Genomic DNA, 23,634 nt, shown 5'->3' with positions numbered 1-23,634 from the left:
TTGTTCCATTGATGTGTGCATCAATGTTTGTGCCAGTATCAACCTGTTTTGGTTACTATAGTCTTGTTATGTACACTTTGACGTTAGGTAGTACATTGCCTCTAGCTTTTATCTTTTGCTCAAGAATGCTTCAACTTTCTAGGGTCTTTTGCATTTCCATTTGAATTTCAGGACTGATATTTCTTTTTTAAAAAAACATTTTTTATTTGAGAGGTAGAGTTACAGACAGTGAGAGGGAGAGACGGAGAAAAGTCTTCCTTCCATTGGTTCACTCCCCAGATGGCTGCAAAGGCCGGAGCTGTGCCGATCCGAAGCCAGGAGCCAGATGCTTCTTCCTTGTCTCCCGTGTGGGTGCAGGGACCCAAGGACTTGGGCCATCTTCTACTGCCTTCCCATGCCATAGCAGAGAGTAGGATTGGAAGAGGGGCACCCAGGACTATAACCGGTGCCCATGTGGGATGCCAGCACCACAGGCAGAGGATTAACCTACTGTGCAATGGCACTGGCCCCAAGACTGATATTTCTATTTCTATGAAGAATGTCACTGGTATTTTGAATTGCACTGAATATATAGATTGGCTTTTATAAATATTTTTTAGAAGACTTAATTATTTGAAAGAGTTACAGAGAGAACAAGGGGGTGGGTCTTCCATTTATTTGTTCACTCTCCAGATGGCTACAACAGCCAGAGCTGAGCCAGGAGCTTCTTCTGGGGCTTTCAAGTAGGTGTAGGGGCCCAAGGAATTGGGCCACCCTCCGCTGCTTTCCCAGGCACATTAGCAGGGAGCTGTATCAGAAGTGGAGCACTGGAACTCAAACTGGCACCCATATAGTATGCCAGAGCTGCAGGCTGGGCTTTAACCCACTGTACCACAGTGCTGGCCCCCAGATAAGGTGTTTTGTGACCCAAAATGCAGTTAGCATTTATCCTTTCTGTTTTGATGCCTTCTGGAATTCCTAGGATCTGTATCGTGGATCGTTTGATAGAATTTTGCAGATCTCCAACCATGTTGTTCAATTTTCTGACTTCTTTTTCTTGTGTTTGTTCTGACTTTGTTATTTCCAGAAATTTGTCTTTGAGTTCTGATATTCATTCCTCTGTCTCACTTATTCTATTTTTGAGACTGACTACCCACTGTATTTATTTGCTCTGTTGAATTCTTCATATCTAGAATTTCATTTGGATTTCTCTTCAATATCTCAATTTCTTGGGAACACTTTTCATTTAGGTCATGAATTTGTTTCTGATTGCTTCTAAGTAATCTGACAATTAATATTTTGAATTCTGTTCGTGGCGTATCCTCAATCTCTTCTGCTATTATTGAAGGGGTGATGTAATGTTCCATTCTGGGGCTAATACTATCTACCTTAGTCTTAAAATTTTCCCCTTGTTTGTCATCATTTCTGGTTCTTTTTATCCTTAGTATGTGTCTCGGTGCTTGTGATGAGACTTCCCTCTGCTATGAGCTGCTATGTGTCTGTACATTGCCAGTGCAAATATATAGACCCTTCTCTGGAGTCTGCTCACTTCTGGATGGTGATGGGGGCAGATAGGAGAGCTCTGGTATGCAAAGCCCTGCCTTCCTGGGCCAGGCTTTGGTGTGTGAAACAAGCTATGGATTTCAATGTTTATAACTTCTCCCCATTGTACAGTTCATGTGGTGGGGGCATGGGGGGGATTACTCTGAAATGTTGCAATCCTTGTTTCCAGGTGTGGGTGTGTGTGTGTGTGTGGTGAAATGGCCCCACAATTGATGGGCATGCACATGGGAGGCAAATACAGTAGCACTGTGTTTACATTTAGAGATGTAAACAGACAATATGGCCTCTCCCATCCAACTGCAAGTCCAGTTGGCAGGAGGGTGGAGAAGTGGATGGGCAGGGATGTGCCTGAGTTCTCTGTCTTTTCCTCTATTCTTCTCTCTTTGAATTTCAAATACTGTTCTCCCAGCTCTCCCACTCACTGCTAATTACAGCTCCGTGGACTCACCTCTCACCTGGTCCACCTGGGGAGGGGGAGGCCGTGGTGTCAGTGACCCCATTTGGCTTTTCCACCACACCTCTGCTGAGTCTCAATGACTCCTTGCTCCTTCTGTGTAGTCCTGCTCACTCTCTGCTGGATTACCAGGCCGGCTCTCCGCCGGCTCTCCACTGGCTCTGCACCAGTCCATATCCCATTTCCTTATTAACTAACTATCCGTTGGTTAATTTTGGCTTTGGTTGCCTGTGCCTTTAGGGACTTTTCCAAGAACTCTTTGCACCAATGCCTTGCAGGGTTTCTCCAATGTTCCTTAATAATTTGAAGGTATTAGGTCATAGATTTAAGTCTTTCATCCATTTTGAATGGATTTTTGTGTAAGGTGTAAAGTAGGGGTCTTGTTTCATACTTCTACATGTGAAAATCCAGTTTTTGCAATACTTTATTGAAGGGACTGTCCTTGCTCCAAAGATTGGTTTTAACTCCTTCTTCAAATATAAGTTGGTTGTAGATGCTTGGATTGACTTATGGGATTTCTATTCTGTTCCATTCATCTATCCATCTGTTTTTGTATCATTACCAGGCTGTTTTGATTACAACAGCCCTGTAGTATGTCTTAATCTGGTATTGTGATGCCTCTGGCTTTTTTTTAATTGCTTTAGCTATTCAAGGTCTTCTATGTTTCCATATTAATTTCAGCATCATTTTTTCTATATCTGAGAAGAATGTCTTTGGTATTTTGGTATCGCACTGAATCTGTAAAGTGCTTTTGGAAGAGTGGACATTTTGATGATGATTCTTTTAATCCATGATCATGGAAGATTTTACCTTTTTTGTCTCTTTTGCTTTCTTTAATGTTTTGTAATTCTCATTGTAGAGAGATCTTTGACATCCTTGGTTAAATTTATTCCAAGGTATTTGATATTTTTTGTAGCTATTGTTAATGGGATTGATCTTAGAAGTCTTTCCTCAGGCGTGGCATTGTGTATACAAATGCTATTAACTTCTGTGTATTGACTTTATATCCTGCTACTTTACCAAACACTTCTATGAGTTCCAGTAGTCTCTTGGTGTAGTCTTTTGGATCTCCTATATATAGAATCATGTCATCTACAAATAGGGATAGTTTAACTTCCTCTTTCCCAATTTGTATCCCTTATGATTTCTTTTTCTTCCTAATGGCTCTGGATAAAACTTTCAAGACTATATTGAATAGCAGTGCTGAGAGTGGGCATCCTTATCTGGTTCCAGATCTCAGTGAGAATGCTTCCAGCTTTTCCCCATTCAATATGACGCTGACCATGGGTTTGCCATAAATTGCCTTGATTGTGTTGAGGGATGCTCATTCTATACACAATTTGCTTAGAGTTTTCATCATGAAAGGACATTGTATTTTATCAAATGCTTTCTTGGCATCTATTGAGATAATCATGTGGTTTCTGTATGCATCACATTTTTATTTTCATTAATTTTATTTTTTTGTTCCAGTGTCTGATTTTTTAAAAAAATTATTTTACTCTCTAACTTCTCATTCTGGTAACTTACTATTTTTATTACTTTTTTGAATGCTATGTACAATATTTTCTTGAAGTTTGCTGAACTTCATTAAAGGTATTTTGATTTGTCATACATATGCTGATTTCATTTTCATTGGATAAATTCCCAGGAGTGGAATGGCTGGATCATAAAATAGGTCTATATTTAGCCTTCTGAGATAGCTCCACATTGTCCTCCACAGTGGTTGTACCAGTTTACATTCCCACCAACAGTGGATTAAGGTACCCTTCTTCCCACATTTTCACTAGCATTTTTTGTTTGTTGATTTCTGATTGAAAGCCATTCTAATGGAGGTGAGGTGAAACCTCATTGTGGTTTTGATTTGCATTTCCCTGATGGCTAGTGATCCTGAGCAGTTTTTCATGTGTCTGTTGGCTATTTGAATTTCCTGTCTTGAAAAATGTCTGTTCAGGTCCTTTGCCCATTTCTTAACTGGGTTGTTTCTTTTGTAGTTATTTAGTTTCTTGAGCTCTTCATAGATTCTTGAAGTTAATCTTTTGACAGTTTCATAGTTTGCAAATATTTTCTCCCAATCTGTTGGTTGCCTCTTCACTTTGAGTGTTTTTGCAGTGAAGAAGCTTTTCAGTTTGATGTAATCTCACTTGTTAATTTTGGCATTGACTTGTGCTTCTGGGGTCTTTGCAATAAGGTCTTTCCCTATGCCAATGTCTTGTACCATTTCCCCAATGTTCTCTAATAATATAATGGTGTTCCAACAGTCTCTTTGTGGATTCTTTTGGGTTCCCTATATGTAGAACTATGTCATCAGCAAATAGCGATAATTTTACTTCTTCCTTCCCTATTTGTATCCCTTTGATTTCTTTTTCTTGCCTGATGGCTCTGGCGAAATCTTCCAGGACTACATTAAATAGCAATGGTGAGAGTGGGCATCCTTGTCTGGTTCCAGATCCAAATAGGAATGTCTCCAATTTTCCCCCATTCAGTAGGATTCTGGCAGTGGGTTTGTTATAAATTGGTTTGATTATATTGAGGAATGGTCCTTGTATACCAAGTTTGCTTAAGGTTTTCATTATAAATGGATTTTGAATCTGGTCAAAAGCTTCCTCTGCATCTATTGAGATAATCATGCAGTTTCTGGTCTTCAGTTTGTTAATGTGGTTTATTACATTTATTGATTTTTGGATGTTGAACCATCCCTGCATTCCAGGGAGAAATCACACTTTATCCAGGTGAATGATCTTTCTTATGTATTGTTGGATTCTATTGGCTAGTATTTTGTTGGTTTTTTTTTCTTCTATGTTCATCAGGGATATTGGTCTATAGGTCTCTTTATCATACCTTTTTTCTGGCTGACATATTATGGTGATACAGGACTCATAGAAGGAGTTTGGAGGAGTCCCTCCTTTTCAATTATTTTGAAAATCTTTAGAAGAATTGGGATTAGTTCTTCTTAAATTTCTGGTAAATTTGGTAGTGAAGCTGTTGTGACCTGGGCTTTTCTTTGAGTCTATAATAAAGACCCTTCTAACAATCTCTGTCTTGGTTATTGATCTGTTTAGGTGCTTTGTGTGTTCATGATTCAATTAAGGTAGGTTTTATGTGTCTAGGAATCTATTCACTCCTGATTTGTTGGAATACAGTTCTTTGTAATAATTCCTGATTATTTTTTTCCTATGGTATCTGTGATACCCGTTTTCATCTCTGATTTTATTGATTTGGGTCTTATCCCTACTTTTTAATCTGGGTCAATGATATGTATTTTCTTTAAAAAAACAGCTCTTCATTTCATCTTTTATATTTTGTTTCAATGTTTTTATTGAATTTTCTTTCCTCCTACTAATTTGGAGTTTGGTTTGTGTTTTTAGGTCCTTGAGATGCAGTAACAGATCATTTATTTGGTGACTTTCCAGTTTCTTGATGTAGGCACTAATTGCTATAAACTACCTCTTAACACTGCTTTTGCTGTATCCCATAAGCTTTGAGATGAGGTATTGTCATCTTCATTTGTTTCCAGAAACTTTATTTCTCTTGATTTCTTCAATGATACACTGTTCTTTCCACTTTTGGTGCAGCCAGCCGTTCTCCCAGCTGAGGAATGCACAGGTGTTGGTCCTAGTGCTTAGCTCTCACCACACCCATGTATGAACTGCACATATGATCTATGGAATCTTTCCTGTGAGTATAGTTCCCTCTGCTATGAGCTGCTCTAGGCAAGTGAGGAGCTCTGAGTGTGTGGAGAAGCACTCTGTGCTTGCCTTGAACCTAGTCACCCTCTGCTGCCTCTTATGCAGTCACAGTATTTTCAGCCTCAGATACCAGGGTTCTTGGGGTCATGGAGTGCCAGTGGAGCCATCCCACCCTACTAGCCAGTCCTGTCTGCAAGAAAACTAAGGTGCCTTCACAGCCACTATCTGAGTGTTCCAGTCTGCTGGATTGAGTCTGGTACTCCTAACCAGATTTGATATCAGTGGGGAACACAGGTTCTTTCTGAGAGAAAAGTTGTTCACTTCACAATTGTACTGGGTGCATAGGAGAGTCCTCTGGGTGGGCACTTCTCTTCTGTAAGGGTGGCTCTCCCTCGCATCCCATCAATGGGGTGTGTGCAACTGGCATGGTGGAGACCTTCTCCTTTGGTTTCTCCTGAATTGCTGTGGTTGCCCTCACCAACTGATGGAGGGTGACCCCAGTAATTGCTGGGTGCATGAACAGGAGCTGGGGTGGCTGCTATCTGCCTATGTCCAAAAATGGTGCCAGTCCTCCCACCACTGGCTACAGGTCTGTTGTAGCAGAGAGGGGGAAAGGGAGAGAGGCATGCCACCCACACCCCCACCTCTGGGGAATCCAGGTGGAACCCTAAAGGGTGCTATTCACTAATCTCTCCCTCCAACTGTATCAGCATCACCATGGGCCCATGCAGTCTGCTCTCACCTAGTTTGCTAGAGTGGGCACCTTCACCCCCCCCCATCCAAGCTGAGGGGTCTTTTGTGTTGTGTCTGCCCTTACAGCATGGGTAAGGACTATTTCTACTGCTTTCTCAGGATCTTCCATTGCAGTTTCCCTGAAGCTTTACCCTGAGTGTATTTTCTCTCCTTTTTAATATTAGTCTTGCTAGATTAAATCAGACTGTCCTGTCATTAGTCTGCCATCTTGGAGCCCTTCAATGTGTCTTTTATTATGAGGTGGCCTCTCATCAGGTTTCCCTCATTCTTGTCAAGGTATTTTCATGTGAAGATAGTTGTTCAAATGCAGGGGAATGATCACTGGAGTCTGTTCTGCCATCTTGCTCTGTTTTTTTCCCAACCTTCCCCCCTATTTTGTATAAAAATATCATTCATTCTCTCAAGAATTGTTTCCTACTGAATATTTTAATATTCTCATATATAAATATATGGATTTTCTTACCTCTTATACCCATTTTATAAGATTTGACAAAGATGAGAATACATTTGCATTTAAACAACTGAAGATATAAGTCACAATCCACCTCACATATATATAAAAGTTGCAACTACATATCCCATGCATTTAATAAATTTCCTTTGTATTTGTTAAATTGATGTGTTCACAAATATCTTAATAAAAAGTGGATATTTAACTACCAGGGGAGGACATGAAGGGTCTCATCTTACCAGTATCTTTAGAGTGATGTTCCTTCCAATTTAAAAAGGAAACCATTTATCAACATGCTTTACATCCATTATCCTTCCAAAAAGGTGATATCTTACTAGGAGTTTTCAGTAGGAATGTTCAACCTTTGCCCTGGTAACTGGCATCAGGAGGACAAGTTATTCTTTAGTATCCAAGCAGGCTGGTTACTATGGCTTTATTCTGTATTCCTCTGTGTGTAAAGCACAAGGCAGCATCTAATCCATCTGCCCTTTCTATCTTGGAGATTTTGGGGACTCATACTTCCACAGTAAGTGAACTTCTCCAAGCTGAGAAAGGCAGGATCACTCAATGTGTCCCCCTCACAGTCTTGAACTCAAATCCTGCTGCTGTAATGGATGAAACCAAATGTCTTGTCTTCTTCCTGTCAATTTTAACAAATTATTTTGAAGAACAAGTAGCCAAATTTTAATTCAAAGAAATAAGGATAGCTTCAGACAGAGAATTAAGGTAAACACTATGGGACACAATAATAACCAAAGTACAGGAATTTAAGGGCGAACACATTTTAATGGTTGAAAACAATCTTTCTGAGATGAGTATAAATGCAAGAAATATTACAAGACATAACTAATTAATGCAAATTCTACTCCCTGAAATCTCTTGTGCAGAAATTCCTTTATCATTTATCTTAATACCCAGACACATGCTGAGGTTGCCAGGCCTAAGTTGGAACTGAGCAGGGAGGCCCGCATCTCCGATATCCAGAAGAGATCCAGAACGTGGAAAATGACAAAGTCCTTAAAATAAGAAGAGCTGATGTGTGCTAGAGAGGACATCAATTGACATGATCAGTGGCAAAGACAACATAAGCCATTATTAAAAAGAAAAGGGTTAAGATGCTTGCTGTTGCTCCATGCATGACTCCGTAAAGAAAGGCAGGTAATGTCTAATAAATGGCCCATTAGCCAATCATCTATTTTCCCTTTTTAAATGTCTCTCAAAATATGTGTTGCTCAATAAACTGACAGTTCTGTGACCTGTTGCAACTGAACAGGGACGCTCCAAGAAGGTGTTTTCTGCTTGATGAGGATGACGGGGCCTCAGAGCCCAGGCTACGCTGAGAACTTTGCTGTGGAGTTTACCACCCGTGAACCAATTAGAGAACCAGATCCAAATACCAACAGTGGTCATGCTGGAGTGAGGTCTGTAGAGACTGAAATCATCAATTCAGTTGCATAAATGATTTTTACATGTGCTGGTTTTTGTTCAAGGTATGGATTTCACTGATATTTTAATCCTTTGCAGATGTGCTACAGAGGAGAGTGCCACCCTTCAACTAAAAGATAACATGTTTTGTAAAAATAAAGCATATTGAATCCTCACTTTGTAGGTCGATGTTACCAAGATCTTGACATCATTGGTGTATGAAAGTGGACTCTTTTGCTTCCTGTCAAGTAGAAGAAAGGTTACTATTGATCAGTAATGCATGTGACAGTAAAAGGTAATACTCAATTTATGTATATCTAAATACCACACTTTCTATTCTGCCCAGTATCCTAAGCTGACAAGAGAAGTTCTCTGATGGACTTCAACAAAGCAAGTCACATCAGAGCTCTCAAAAGCAGCCCAGAAAAGGAATGGTAGCTAACTAAGTCTGAGCTGGACAAATGTCTTCCGCCATTTGGGCCATTTCCATCTCAACTAGAGCTTTCATGGGACTGCTGGCTTAGTGCCTGTGATTGGAGTGAAAGCACACTTCACATTTAACATCTTCTACTCTCATCCCTCCTGTGTATTCATCTCCTCACTTTTTTGAATAGTTCATACATCTTTCCAAAGACACATGTTTTAGAATATTAAAAAAATGAGGATTGTTGAAGGAAATCTACATTGTTTGTACTTCTTTTAAATCTAGTAAATCAAGTAATACAGAAAGAAATTACTTTTAATTATAAATAGGAAGTTTTCATAAAAGCATCCAGTTTAATTCATACCACTTAAATGTATACTTTTTTGACAAAGATACTTGGGCACCTATGGAATCATACTCAGATATCATTAGGCAATGATGAAATATATAATTTTTCCATTAGCATTCTGCATTAACATTACATAAAACTATACTTCCTTTTGAAAAGTATACTTTCCCCCTTGAACAGGTTGTATTTATTTTTTGGCGTTTCAGTGGATGATCTTTTCAATTACATAAATTATAAATCCTAAAAATGATCATATGAATATTCCTGTTTCCTACTGGACTAATGGAAGACATTACAGGTAATGAATTATTTTCTTATATTCAAAATGCTAACCTAACATTTATATTATATCATGTCCAAATAGATTGTAAGCAGAAATGATGTGGTTTGGGAAGGGAGAGCTGGGGTAAACCATGAGGGAAATGGAAAACCACTCTGAAAGGCCTCATAAATGCAGCCTTCCACTTGGGGATGGTAAAGTTGAGTATTCTTTCCTGTTCATATACAGGGAGAACAAAGAAACTTCTAGATAAGACACAAGGACCTGATTCCCTTCTAGAGCAGTGCTAAATTTCTTAAATATTATCCCCATTTATGTAGTCTTTCCTCTAAACTGAGTAGCTTAATAAACCTATACCTCCCATTTTCCTCTCTTATAAACATCTAGGATGCATTCCTTGGATTTGTACAATGCAGAATCAGTGTGTCTACATGGAGCAAAGGTTATATTTTATATTAATATGCTAATTTTACAATTTCAATTCGGTGGTTTTTCTAAGTAGTATATTTTTGTCTTGTTCTCTGGTCTTTTACTTTAAGATTTATGTATTTGAAAGGCAGAGTTACAGACAGGGGGAGATTTTCCATCCATTAGTTCAATCCCCAAATGGCTACAGTGGCTCCAACCTGGGTCAAGCTGAAGCCAGGAACTTCATGTGGGTCTTCCTAAGGGTGCAGTATTTGGGCCATTTTCTGCTTTTCCAGGTGCATTATCAAGAAGCTGATGCTGGCACCCTGGGCAACAACTTAACCAGCTATGCCACAATGCTAGCCAGCTATTTCAGTTTCTTATTTTGAGAAAATAAAATGTATAAGTGAAAGGTAGAAATTAAATATCTATTGTTTTGACTTTATGTATATGTTTTTTGGTCGATGCTATATTACATCATATATTTGTGATTTGAAAAAATAGCCACAAATAAGTGAGAACAGGACAAGTTAGTTTGGACAGAAGCTATATTGTATTAACTTTATAATGGTCACAATAAACAACTGTCCACATTCCTCCCTGAATGAAAGATGTAATTTAAGTGATCTGCCTGATAGTCGCAGGCTCTACTTAGTTACCCAGTCTTACTTTGTATCGTAACTTACATTGTAAGCCTTAAAAATTGAAGGATATGTTTAAAAACAACAGTTGATTAAGCCATAAATATTTTTGCACATGTCTAATGTATAATCCATCTTTGATAAGAACAAGCATATACTTTGGTATATACTTACTTATTTTACTGTCTTTGTTCTGCATGCACAGTATGAAATCATAAAAGCCACAAACATCACCACACCAACACTGAGTAAGATGATTTCTACCAGGCCAAGGAGGTTTATTTTTCCAGTCACTTGTTTTCTGAACATTTCTGCTTTCTCATCACCAATGGTACCAGTCTGCAATCAAATTAATAAATAGCATCACTGGCATTGATAATACTCGAACTTTTCAATTATGTATCATTCCTGTCTTCTAGCACTTGTACAGAGGTTAGCCATCTACATAAGAGAAGTTGCTGTCTTTGTCCTGACCTTAGCTGGGATACCCTTTGTATGTCAAAGTATTTCAGAGGGAAATATAAGGAGAGCGCATAAAATTTGTGGAAAATGCATACTGTAAGAACACTACGCATGGCTTTAAACATTTGTGCACTAATATCTTTTAATTGCTTTTCCCACAAGTTTTTTTGAAGTACCCTCATAATCCACTTCTCTGTAAACTTGCTGTCTAGCAATTGTAACAGGGCTCATTTCAAGACTGTTTCTATGAACTATTTCACAGGATTCCATTGGTTATTTCCCAGGGCCAACGGGAAAAGCGTGGGTCAACCATTGCACATGTTCTAACAGCTTATGCAGTGCATTTCTGAACTCTATGACGAACCAACTCAGCAGTTCACACTAAAAGCAGCTTGTCATGCACTAGGACAGACTGTGTGTGCCTACTCGAACCTGGCCTTTGTGGGTAGTGTAATAGTGAGACTTGATTTATTTTTAAGCAAGCTTTCTTCCAAGATAAGCACTATGACAAGAAATAGTATTCAGTAGAGGCATTTGGAAGACAATCTTAAAATGCTTTGCCTCTCCTCAAAGGAAACGTGGAACCATATATATATTTTTGTTGTTCTCCCAAATAGAGTCAATTATGTGTAAACTGGGCCACCCAGGCAATACATGCAGATACGACTGTAAATATGACATACATTTGTGACTCATACATTAAAATACTAACCTCATTAAGCCAAAGTATAGGCACAATGTAGTTCTTCTTCAAATTCTTTAATGCTCTGTAAAACACATTGATAACTTTATATATTCATATCTGAGACATTTTAGTAACTCCTACTATAAACGGGCAGAAATTAGTTGCTCTTGCATATGGGTTAAGCACCTTGATTTTTTTCTGTAATGTGTTCTTTAACTCAATACAGCTGTTTCTCAGATTGATAAATCAAAATTTTTACTTTTTCCAAGGACACCTTGTTGCTTTTAGCAAGTTCTACAAAAAATTGTCATATAAATAATCAAATATCTAGCAAAAAGACAGCAACCATCACATGGTCCAATTAAAATCATTTCAATAAAAACTAGATACTATTCAAAAATACAGGTGTAAGGTATCATAAGCATTTAACAATGACTGCTTAATGACATGAAGCAAAAGAGAAGTTGACATTTGGCAGTCTTTCCACTGACTTTCCTGGCTGAACTTACATTCTTAAAGAAAATGCTACACATTATATAAAGATAACCTTGTTAAAAAGACTCACTCAATTTTTTTTGCTGGCTTAACTAATATGTTGACTTGTAGCCGCTTTGCAAACTGTAAAGTGAATCCAGTTATCTAAAAAGAGAGCAAACAAATAATTACCAGTCCGTTAAAAACATTTTTTATAATATCCAAATTTTATTATTGTGATAGAAGGGTTCCCTAGAAGAACTTAAAGTGAAACAGTACTACTTGAAGCTTACATAAAATTGGACTTATTAAGTACATATATTTATGTATATTCGCATACATATACATGTGTACACACATATAATAACTTTGCTCAACCTAATATGAAGGTTTTGGTCATATTTGTGATATTTATCCAAGTGTTTTGGGAGAAATCAATAATAGCAACAGACTGTAACAGCTCAGAGTTAATTCTTGAACAATGCAAAGTCAAATACACAATCATTCCTCCAGATTAGTTTTGGAATCCCCATGGGTACAAGATATCTGTATGTGTGTAAGTTATTTAGCATTAACATAAAACCTACACATACCTTCTCTATACTCAAAACACATCTAGGTTACTTATAACACCTAATGTCATGTAAAAGCTATGGAAACCAATGTTAAACTGTTAAATCTGTACATGCTCAGTGCAGATAACATGTCTTCAACAATTTTCAATCTGCAGATTGCAATTCACAGAACTCATAGATACAAAAGGGTGACTTTATATTCAGTGAGAATATGTAAGTATCATAACTTTAATTATAATGCCATCATTATTGAAATGAAATTCTAGACATTTAGGTCATGTTTAGTTTTTGAAACTATAATATTAAAATAACTTTAGGCTAAAAACTACCATGATGCACCAATTTGTATACATTTTTCTTGAAAAGTGTATTAGATTGTATCCAGAATTCACAACTATGCTCATAAAATATTAATTTAAACAAAAGTGCTTTAGGTCAATTAGAATCATTGTTGGTATTCCTGACCTATGGATTATAAAAAAAAAAGCCTTAGTAGATTCTATATGCTGACACTGTAATTGAACTTTCTTGATATTTCATAAGTACAATGAGAAGAAATCAATAGAATTTTACTAAGTTTCAGTAATTTATTAAAATTGTTATAAGTATAAATGGGGAGGCTCTTTCTTTCAAATGCATTTCTAAAATTTATCTGGCAAAGTTTCCGTTTGTTGATTTGCTCCCCAACTGTGCACAAGGACCAGGGCTGAAGCTCAGAACTGAGAACTCATACCAGGACTTTGATGTGGGTGGCAGGGGCCTGAGCTGGAACCGGAACCCAGGAGCTCCAACATCAGCATCCCCGCTACTCAATCAAATGTGTAACCCAATTTCATTTTTAAAGAGTCTTAACCAAATTAGATCAATGACATATTTGCTTACAGGTTCAACATCCAGAAATGTCCTGTGTTCTTCTTCATTTGGATTCAGTCCTTCAATAGGTTCTGAAACATCAGGACTTGCATGTAGAAAATGAGGCAGTGAAATATACACAGGTCTTCCTGAAAACAATTTTTAGGAGTCAGTGGAGAACCAATTGTTTTCCTCATTTTACTTATCAGAAATAGTTCCTTGAAAATAAAAGCTGTTTAAAGATTTTGAGCACTGATTAGAGGGTAAATGTAGGGGAGAGTTATAACCTCAGGATGCCATAATACAAACATGAAATTTAAAATTCTACATTATCCCATGAAGCATTCAGGTGATTCCAGTCGTTCATTCCTTAGTTGCTCATTTTCAACAGTCCAGGTGAAGTCTAGCTGCTGAATGCAAAGCTTCAATTGTAAAAAGTCACAGACCAGGCAGTAATATGTAGATGGACTGAGAATTAGTTCTTTTTTAATTTATTTATTTGACAGGTAGAGTTATAGACAGAAAGAGACAGACAGAAAGGTCTTCCTTCCGTTGTCTGTTGGTTCACCCCCAAAAATGGCCACTATTGCCGGCGCTGCGCCGATCCGAAGCCAGGAGCCAGGTGCTTCTCCTGGTCTCCCATGTGGGTGCAGGGCCCAAGTACTGGGGCCATCCTCCACTGCCCTCCTGGGCCACAGCAGAGAGCTGGACTGGAAGAGGAGCAATTGAGACTAGAACCTGGTGCAGCAGGTGGAAGATTAACCAAGTGAGCCACGGCGCTGGCCCCAGTTCTTTTTTTCTAATATGCAGCCAGTCTACTATGAAGATAAGACAGATTCCAAATTTTGTGTTTGTCCGTTCTTGTTTTAGAGACAGAAAAAAAGATAAATATATTTTTGCTCTAAGAAAAGCAGAGCAATGGTAAATGGGAAACTTGGGATGCTCAAAGTATACCAAGAATTGTCTTCTTTTGACCCTAAACCTGAAAGCTGCATAAGATAGCAAAGGTATAGTTTTATATATTCATAACTAAGCTATGAAACACAAACACCAACCAGGAACCCCAAGCAATACCAATAATCCTGTCACAAACCATTATTTCATATTTGTGGTAGAAAGGAAATCTGGGTAAAGATTCCCTTTTAAAGAGTACTGAGATTCAATGATTGTTTACAGCCCTTGTCTCTGTTAAGGAATAGTCTTTTTCTCTTCTTACTATTTGTTGAATTCTTTGCTTAGTGTAGGGTTAATCTTATGAATATATAGTAAACTGAAAGTAGATTATTGTAAAAAATGAAGAGAAGGAAATAAGAAGGGTAGGAGGATAGAGGAAGAATCACTGTGTTCCTAAATCTGTTTAAGGTATACAGATTTCATGCTTTTCATATAAATAGAAAAAAGAGTACTGTAGACTACATCATAGACCATGACATTGAGAGTATGTACTCACCTTCTTTACACTTGCCGATGTCTAGCACACCATAGGAGGTACAATTATTTGAGATAATGGTTTCTGTGCAGAAGCAATGGTTGTCTGGATTTTGAACTGGAGATGCAAAAGCCTTGGCGGGAAGAACAAATCTATACACAGGGATTCCTTTCAGGTTGATTTCAGATCCAAACACAGCGTAGATTGACCTGAATAGACACAGAAAGGAGCTTCATTGCTAAGACTCAACTAAATTCTGAAGATTTTTTTTCTGATTTTTAAGGGTTTTTTTTAAGATTTTATTGACTTTATTCTTGATGGAAATTACAAAAAAATTCATCTGAAATTTTAATACAATCAGAACTTTATGTATGAACTATTCTTGGTTTTGCAAATGATTCTAAGGACAAGTTTTGCTTGTGAATGGTCAAATATTTATATCAAAGAAATTCTCATAATTTCCTCCACTGGTTAAATGTTGATATTTGACTTATGCTTAGATTAAATGAAGTAACAAAATGTCTGTCTTTCAAAACTTAACCACAGAGAGAAAGGCCATTCACTTACTGGGGTGTAAGGGTGGCACTTTAGATGATAGATCTACATACACACACACACTACACACCTCCATCATTTGCCAACTGTCTACTATGAACCTAGCCACTGTGCTAAGAGCAACACTTCATTCTAATCCCCAGATAATTCTATTGGGAGGATCTCTGCTCTTCAATTTTTGAAGATAAGGAAAAGATCCAGAGGTATGGAATGCTTGCCCACAAACATGCAGTGTTTAGTGACAGGGTGTGGGCTCTAATCTGTGTGGTATCTGTTGGGACCCAGCAATTTGAAAAGATGTTCTAACAGCAGTAGAGCATGTTAATTAATAGCACAGTTCTGTGACAGTTGCATGATCATCATCTATGAATATCTTTACAAAGATCGGGTGGGTGGGCATTTGGCACAGTGGTCAAGATACCACTTAGGACATTGACCTCTCATATTAGAGCATCTGGGTTCAAGTTCCAGCTCTAATACTGATTGCAGCTTCCTGCTAATGCACACTCTTGGAGGCAACACTGCTACTTGAAGGCTCAAGTAATTGGATGTTAGCTCCCTCTGTGAGAGACCCACATTGAGTTCTCCACTGCTGGTTTCAGCCTGAGCTAGCTCTGGTTATTACAGGCACTTGTGGCATGAAGCAGTGAATAGGAGATCCCTATGCTTTTCAAATGAATAGAAATATAAAAAACTGAGTGGGTCCTTTTAGATTTGTTGTTACATATACTAACAGTTTAATGTCTCTCTTAGCTAGAAATCATACAAAATTATCTACATTATAAGAAAGTTTAAGGATGTCGAAGGATGTTGCAAAGAATTAATACAATTGTTGCATTTGTTCTTAGGAAATCAAGAAAAGTTTCTTGGTCTGTATTTTTTCCTTTCAGGGAGAGAAGTCTGACTCCTAGAAATACATTGGTATCTTTATCTTACCTACAAATATCAGAGGAAAAGAACTGCAGCACTCGAGACTTCTCAACAAAAGGTGGAAATGAAGCTGCATCTGTGGGGAAATCAAGTCAGTGGCAAGTGATTATCTGTGTCTAGAAAAATCTAAAATTTGCATTCTAGTATGGTCAATATAAACATCATACAAACAACCTATGTAGTTTTATACTTACCTAGCAGTCACAAAGAAAAATAGAATAAATGAAACAGGCATATTTTATTAAACTCAATACATTAAAGATATTTACTACATGTTGACATGCTTAACATTCTCAAAATCTAGTGTATTCAATTGTTTTTCAACTTTTATTTATTAAATAAAATTTCTGAAGTACAACTTTGGGATTATTGTGGCTTTTTCCCCCATAACCTCCCTCCCATCTCCTACTTCCATCCCACTCTTCATCAAGATTCATTTTCAATTATCTTAATATATACTAAATTGATCTTTGTATATAAAGTAAAGACTTCAACAGTTTGCACCCACACAGACACACAAAGTGTAAAGCACTGTTTGAGTACTAGTTTTACCATTAATTTACATAGTACAACACATTAAGGACAGAGATTCTACATGGGCAGCAGGTGCACAGTGACTCCTGTTGTTGATTTAACAATTGACACTCTTATTTATGATGCCAGTAATCACTCAAGGCTCTTGTCATGAGATGCCAAGGCTATACAGCAGACTCATAGTGTATTCAATTTATAATATCTTTATATCAAGTACCAAGTAGTCATGTAGCTACATATTTAACAAAAAAGCTTCCTATTATTCACCTCATTGGTATAAATAAAAATCTCTTTAAAAAAGGGTAAAATCTGATGTTTGTTTTTTGAAATTTTTTTCTCTCCCATCAGCACAGTGCCACTTTCATGAAGTTCATTTAGAACTTTTGTTATGTCCACATTGCCCTTATTTTTAATTGATTCATTCTCTGTCTTAATGGCTAATGAATGTTTTTAAATAATTTTTTAAAGCTTTCCAGCTAAACAGAAATCTTCTTTGAAAACCATAAAATCTAAAGAGTCATGGATTGCATTGAATTCACACTATGGTACGATCCACAATATACATGGGATATACAAAGAAAGAACTGGGTAACTCCATGGGTTGGGCCGATGAATATCATCAACATGAGCCACCACTGCAGGTATCTATTTAAAATGGTAGCACCCATCCTTCAACTATTTATTCCAGATTCTATTCTTATCAAGTGTTTCAACCTTGTGACCTTTTTATCTTTCACTTATAAGATCACAGTGTTCATATGATCACTGCTGGATCCAAGCATAAACAGAATTAGATATCAAAGTCTAGCATACATTCTCCATAAAGTCCCTGTAGGGACATTGCCTACATTTGTCTTCCCAATACCATACCAGTGTATGTAAAACATATTGGAAACCATTAAAATGCATTACCTGAAATACTATTGAAGGTTATATCATAATTATAACCAACAATTACCATAGGTAGTGACCACATGATAAATTTGAGCTGGACTTTTTGGGAAGAAAGAATCTGAATATAAATTACTATTTTCACTTGATGTCTTTTTATACTTACTGAAGAAAGCAAAAGATGTACTTTGAAATAATGAAATCACACTGTCATTAATGAATCCTCTAGTTGCTTTTGTTAAGTCTGCCTTCAACTTTGTTTCTCAGAGAATTACTTAATATCTTTTTCCCTAAATCTATAAAATATTCTAGTCTCTGTATATGAGTCATTTTAATTAAATAGGAATTTCTTCACCTACTCCCATGGATCAAACCCTACAAAGAAAATCCAGCAGTGTTTTTGCTGTATTTTTCTCCCTATAACCCAGTGATGACAAAACGCATTTAAATCTCATACCTGAGTAAACGTTCTCTGTGCTTATTTCTATGTAACTTCCATCATCTTTATTATTTTGTTTTCTTATGGGGCATTCTATCACACACTTTGTCAAGACCATGTTCTGCTTCTCAGTAATTCACCTCCAATATTATAACCCCATGGATTTGGATTCTCATCGCTTTTTAAAATCCAAACTCTTAAACAGGCACATGTATACTTTGCTTTTTTCTTAAATAATAAGTCAGATTTACCTATACTTAGTTTATAGTTCTTTCTTGGTTCCCCCTCAATTCTATTTAAGGGTTTTTTTTAAACCTACCTTTTTTTCATGGTTAGTGGACATCAATTTTCTGTCCCATTTTGGCCATTTTTTTCCCAAATAGATACTCTTGCAAATTTATGCATTATATATCAGCTTCAAATCTCACTGAGAATTATGTTTTTCCTTTTATGATCATTTTGGGTTCTTTTACATTTTAATTCTATATTGCTACCTGTGTAGGACTTATAAATGATCTGAATCTAAGCTTCATTTTTTAACCACATCTGTCCCCAGGGTGGCAGATCATTAAGTTTTCGCAAAGCAAATGGTTCCTTAGTAATACAGTAAGGTCTATTTCCTCTGTGGTTAATCTTCAGAAATCTCATCATATTTAACAGAAATTTACTAAACCTTTATTAAAACAGAGACCTTGAATTATGTTGTACAAAATATAAAAATGGATAAATATATATCCACATACCCAAAGGTTGAAGGTATATATTTATACAGTGGGTGTGGTGGATTTATCAGGAATAAAACCCAAAACAAATATTCTTACCTGTGCCATTAATCATGTCACAATAACTTGGCCAATAGGAGAGATTCCTTAGGGATAAAAACAAGAACAATGAACAAATATTTTCCAAGCGTACCTTTCTCATATTACACTTTCTATTGACTCAGTACTTTTCTGAACTTAATGAAGATTTGATGTGACAAGTACTAAATTCAAGAAATGTTCTGTTTGACCCATTCAAGTATTGCAATAAATTAAAAGTCTGATGCTTTTAAGTGGCCAGATAATAAAATAGAAACTGCCAAATTGTTAGTTCACTAAAGATAACTTCAAACATAGTTTTGAAAGAAGAAAATTGAGAAACACTTATCAGAAACTTGGATTTTGCTTAGGGGGAATTGTTTATTCCAGTGGGAGAAATTAATTACTTGGTATAATTCTGACTGTTCAAATCAAAGGGGAGGAATGTACTAGGCTCTGAATGAGCTCACTCAGTATAAGGCAGAAGAGAGGAGTGAGGAAAATGTTTTGATCAATGGAATTTGAAACACATGAATACTCAGTTTCGACTTTTCACCCTTTTAACTCTTGAATGCACTGACATCAAAGTAGGACAGCATCTATTCGTTTATCTGTTAGTGTCTAAATGAGGTCTAAATTTCTGCAGGTGACATAAACAGTAGTAATGGTCTCCTTAGTTTTCCTCATTGGCAATATAGCATCCAATGAGACAGCCACACATTCTGTGGCTACATTTTTAAACAGAATAAGCTGTTTCTCAGGTTCAGTCTGGCCATGAGTTAAATCTACCTCAGTCTAGCTCTTATTCTCATTAGAAGCACTTAGCAACTCTCCCATCTCCCTCTCGACAACACTAAAATGGGGTGAAGAGCTCACTGTTCCTCAAAATGCAAACATGGATGTGATTTCCCCTGAGTGCTTAGAAATGTTTGTATTCCTCCAATAGACTTTTCTACAAACGTGACTATGAACTCTTTGGACATAAAGGTACATTAGTAAATATTTAACTGCAGTGTACCATTATTAGATAAGCAATCGGTTGGAGGCAGTCATTATGGATATTAGTGGAAACATTCTATCTTTGTCAGGTTTCATCACTTTATTGCATAACTGATCTATAACACCGGTATGAACTTTAACGGGAAGAAGAGGCTTTCGCCTCTGATTTTCGTTAAGGGTCTTTCTATGGAGGATACTATGAAAAGTTGGGGGGAAAAGCAATGAGTTGATGTTGGTCAAAGATTGTTGACAATCATGCACAGTTTTAAAAATAGGAGTGGTCTGGGCCGGCGCACTAGGTTAATCCTCCACCTGCAGTGCCAGCATCCCATATGGGCACCGGTTCTAGTCCCGGTTGCTCCTCTTCCAGTCCAGCTCTCTGCTGTGGCCTGGGATAACAGTGGAGGATGGCCCAAGTGCTTGGCCCTGCACCCGCATGGGAGACCAGGAGGAGGCTCCTGGCTCCTGGATTTGGATAGGCGCAGCGCGCCGGCCGTAGCGGCCATTTTGGGGGTGAACCAACGGAAGGAAGACCCTTCTGTCTCTCTCTCACTATCTGTAACTCCACCTGTCAAATAAGAGCTTTTTAAAAAATAGGAGTGGTCTTCAAAAAGTTCATAGAAATGCTATGATAAATTATGAATCCTTCAGCTGAACTTTTAGGAGTTAGGAAAGAAAGGAAATAATGGCTTTACAGAGCTAATATGCTCTTTTACTACTTCAAAAGTAAAGTATTCCCCCACTCAATACATACATTTTAGAATTGTACTTGAAGTAATAATTTCATTTTTGCATGGTAAAGGTGAAGAAAGCTGAGGTAGCAACAGAAAATTCAGGAATGTGCATAGATCTATTAAACTTCTGTTTTTTTTTTTTTTTTTTTTTTTTTGACAGCCAGAGTGGACAGTGAGAGACAGAGAGAAAGGTCTTCCTTTGCCGTTGGTTCATCCTCCAATGGCCACTGCAGCTGGCACACCGCGCTGATCGTAAGCCAGGAGCCAGGTGCTTCTCCTGGTTTCCCATGCGGGTGCAGGGCCCAAGCACCTGGGCCATCCTCCACTGCACTCCCGGGCCACAGCAGAGAGCTGGACTGGAAGAGGAGCAACCGGGACAGAATCCGGCGCCCTGACTGAGACTAGAACCCGGTGTGCCGGCGCCGCAGGTGGAGGATTAGCCTATTGAGCCACAGCACCGGCCAAACTTCTATCTTTAAAGGCACATTTAGGCTGTATTACTACAGCATACAATTTTTATTTAATATGTATAATTTTACAAAGTATAAAATTTTTGTACCTACTAGACTATCAGTTGAAGGGTTGATTTTATTTGACTCTATATGTAATTCTCCAATTGTCTGAGTACACTGTAATGCTGGATCTGTGGTAGAGATGAAAGTAGCCCCTTTCAATTTCTTTATATGACAGAGCCTGTGCAAACAGGTAAGCAAACCCTGACAAGGGCTGATATTCACTAACTATGCATAGGTGTGAATGTGCCTGTGGGCACAGCTAAAGTGTTGATGCCTGGCAGAAAGGCCAGTCCAGAGTGGTGTAGCCAGGTCTGTTCCATAGCTTGGTGCCTGCACCTTAGCAACTGTTAAGCAAACAACATTCCTGCCAGCCAGTGCCCTAGGAATACGCATGCATGCTTCACTCAGATACTCACCTTTTACCTTTGTAAGTGTCAATTATGGCAACTTTGCTTATATTATCTTTTCCATTGAAAACTTTATAAACTCCATCTACAGTATTGTTGTACTGAAAAGACATGTACAAGAAAAAAATTACTTCTGGAACAAGCCATATTTTCCCATTATGAAATATATAATTCCTTTTCATATGCCTCAAACACTGGTTATGCACATTCATTTATATGACTCTGAATACATGCAATAACTTTTTTAGTTATTTGCCTTTAAAATAAGAGTACTAATGTAAAATATGTCAAGAAATAAGTCCTAGAGCCAAAATAAACTAAACATCACCAATTGACATAACTCAAACTCTAGAACTGTCATAATTCAGCCAGTCACCACTCCTATTATATTGAGAAGATTGAATAAAACCTATGAGAGCAGTGATACATTTCTAGAATTACTTTAAATGTTATGACCTTAAGTAAGAAGTACTAAAATTAAAAACAGAATTAGCCATGGTAAAGAGTTACGAGTAGTTGAGTTATAATAACTGAATCTGATTCCTTATGGCTTTCTATATTCATAATTGACTGATATGGAACGTTACAATCCTAACCACTATCTAAAGTAAAACAAAGAATTTGAGAATATAACTAATATGTACATATATAAAACCTAATGAAACTATTTTACATAATCTTCAAAATGCCATTTTCACAGCATTCGGTACTACTGGAAGGTCTGAATCACAGTCCCATCAAAAAAAGGCCTTCTGACTGCATAAATTTAGGCTAACATTTTACTTAAATGTTTAAAATTTTGTAAGAGGTCTGGAGAAGGAGAAATGACAGAATACATTGGGCAAATAGAAATATAGTATTGAACTTGATTTTGTAAGAAGGAAAAACAAAATAAAAATAGTTTTCAATGATTTGCAGACTTACAAGGTATGTTTGGACCACTTGTACATTTATAAAAGAGTGGAAACTTGATGACATTAGCATAAATTTTTTAAAATTTTCCCACTAGGAAAGCTGAATGTATGTGTGATGAAGACTTAATATATATATATATATATATATATATATATATATGGTATGTATTTCCAGATCAACAATAGACTAACACACTAAATTACAAAGGATGCCTTGACTAAGACATTGCTTTCATCCAGCTGAAAGATAACAATATTTTTATTCATATTTGGTACTTACAGGATAAAACACACCCACTGTGGTGGTAATAGGGTATGGAACCAAACTCAAGAATGGATCTTTATAGCCCCATAGTAATTCTTTTAAAGTTCTGGTTTGGAACATAGAAGATTTTGACTTTTTGATGAGTGAATTGAGTAACACTTGAACAAATGTATTTTGATAGATATGAGGTGCAGCCTACAAAAAAGAAATTCACTATTAAGATATATCAATACAGTATCAGATCTTAACATAAAAGGATTAAGTACTATAGTTGAGCTTAATACAAACTTTAAAAAAAAAAAGATACCCTTAATAGTATTGCCAAATGCTCCTAAGACTGAAAGTTTTTGTCTAATCTCTATAATATTACATTTTTTCTGCCTCAATGCCAGGCATGGAAGTAGACATCTCAAGTTTAGCACTAGGATTTTTAGCAGTATACTTTAAACCATATTCTAACCCAGCTGATTATGATTTTGCCATTTTTCTAAGTGACCCTAACTCTTGAAAATATCCCAAGAACACATTTTTTTAAAAGTGGCAAGTAGAAGTGGGTGCTTGGTGTAGTGATGATGACATATGAAAGTGCCTATGTTTGAGTATTGGCTTTGCGCGTCCCTGGAGTCAACAATGGTGGCTTGAATGGTTGTGTCCCTAGGACCCATGCGGGAGACCCAAATTGAATTTGGGGTTCTTGGTTTCACTTGGCCCAACCCCAGTTGTTGAAGTCATTTGGGGACTGACCAAGTGGATGGGCTTGG

The 23,634-nt window shown here is 37.2% G+C and overlaps 1 protein-coding gene and 1 long non-coding RNA gene across 18 annotated transcripts in view; one reads left to right on the top strand and one right to left on the bottom strand.

Annotated features, from left to right (window-relative positions):
- Positions 1–7,652: 7,652 nt before the first annotated feature.
- The window catches only part of CD36 (CD36 molecule (CD36 blood group)), a 233,588-nt gene continuing 217,606 nt past the window's right edge, over positions 7,653–23,634 (bottom strand). For 10 of the 17 annotated variants that reach the window (XM_089328507.1, XM_070071236.2, XM_089328509.1 and 7 more), the window contains 10 exons: positions 22,889–23,068; positions 21,704–21,795; positions 19,061–19,107; positions 16,382–16,451; positions 14,912–15,099; positions 13,492–13,610; positions 12,126–12,199; positions 11,588–11,642; positions 10,588–10,752; positions 7,653–8,552 (listed from right to left, as the gene is read on the bottom strand). In XM_089328507.1, the coding sequence (XP_089184633.1) occupies positions 10,588–10,752; positions 11,588–11,642; positions 12,126–12,199; positions 13,492–13,610; positions 14,912–15,099; positions 16,382–16,451; positions 19,061–19,107; positions 21,704–21,795; positions 22,889–23,068 (990 nt within the window). In that variant the 3' untranslated portion in view covers positions 7,653–8,552. Of the gene's footprint in view, positions 8,575–10,587; positions 10,753–11,587; positions 11,643–12,125; positions 12,200–13,491; positions 13,611–14,911; positions 15,100–16,381; positions 16,452–19,060; positions 19,108–21,703; positions 21,796–22,888; positions 23,069–23,634 lie in introns of all 17 variants that reach the window. The other 7 variants (XM_070071240.2, XM_089328510.1, XM_070071238.2 and 4 more) reach the window with 1 other exon arrangement.
- On the top strand, positions 8,552–16,474 carry LOC149127545 (uncharacterized). The gene is made up of 3 exons (XR_016230993.1): positions 8,552–9,382; positions 15,589–15,648; positions 16,336–16,474. It is a non-coding gene; the product is annotated as an uncharacterized LOC149127545 (long non-coding RNA).

This window comes from Oryctolagus cuniculus, chromosome 3 (genome assembly GCF_051225735.1).
Source record: "Oryctolagus cuniculus isolate XC-2025 breed Fujian yellow rabbit chromosome 3, ASM5122573v1, whole genome shotgun sequence".
Taxonomy (NCBI): Eukaryota; Metazoa; Chordata; class Mammalia; order Lagomorpha; family Leporidae; genus Oryctolagus; species Oryctolagus cuniculus.
This window is presented reverse-complemented; position numbering and strand designations above follow the sequence as displayed.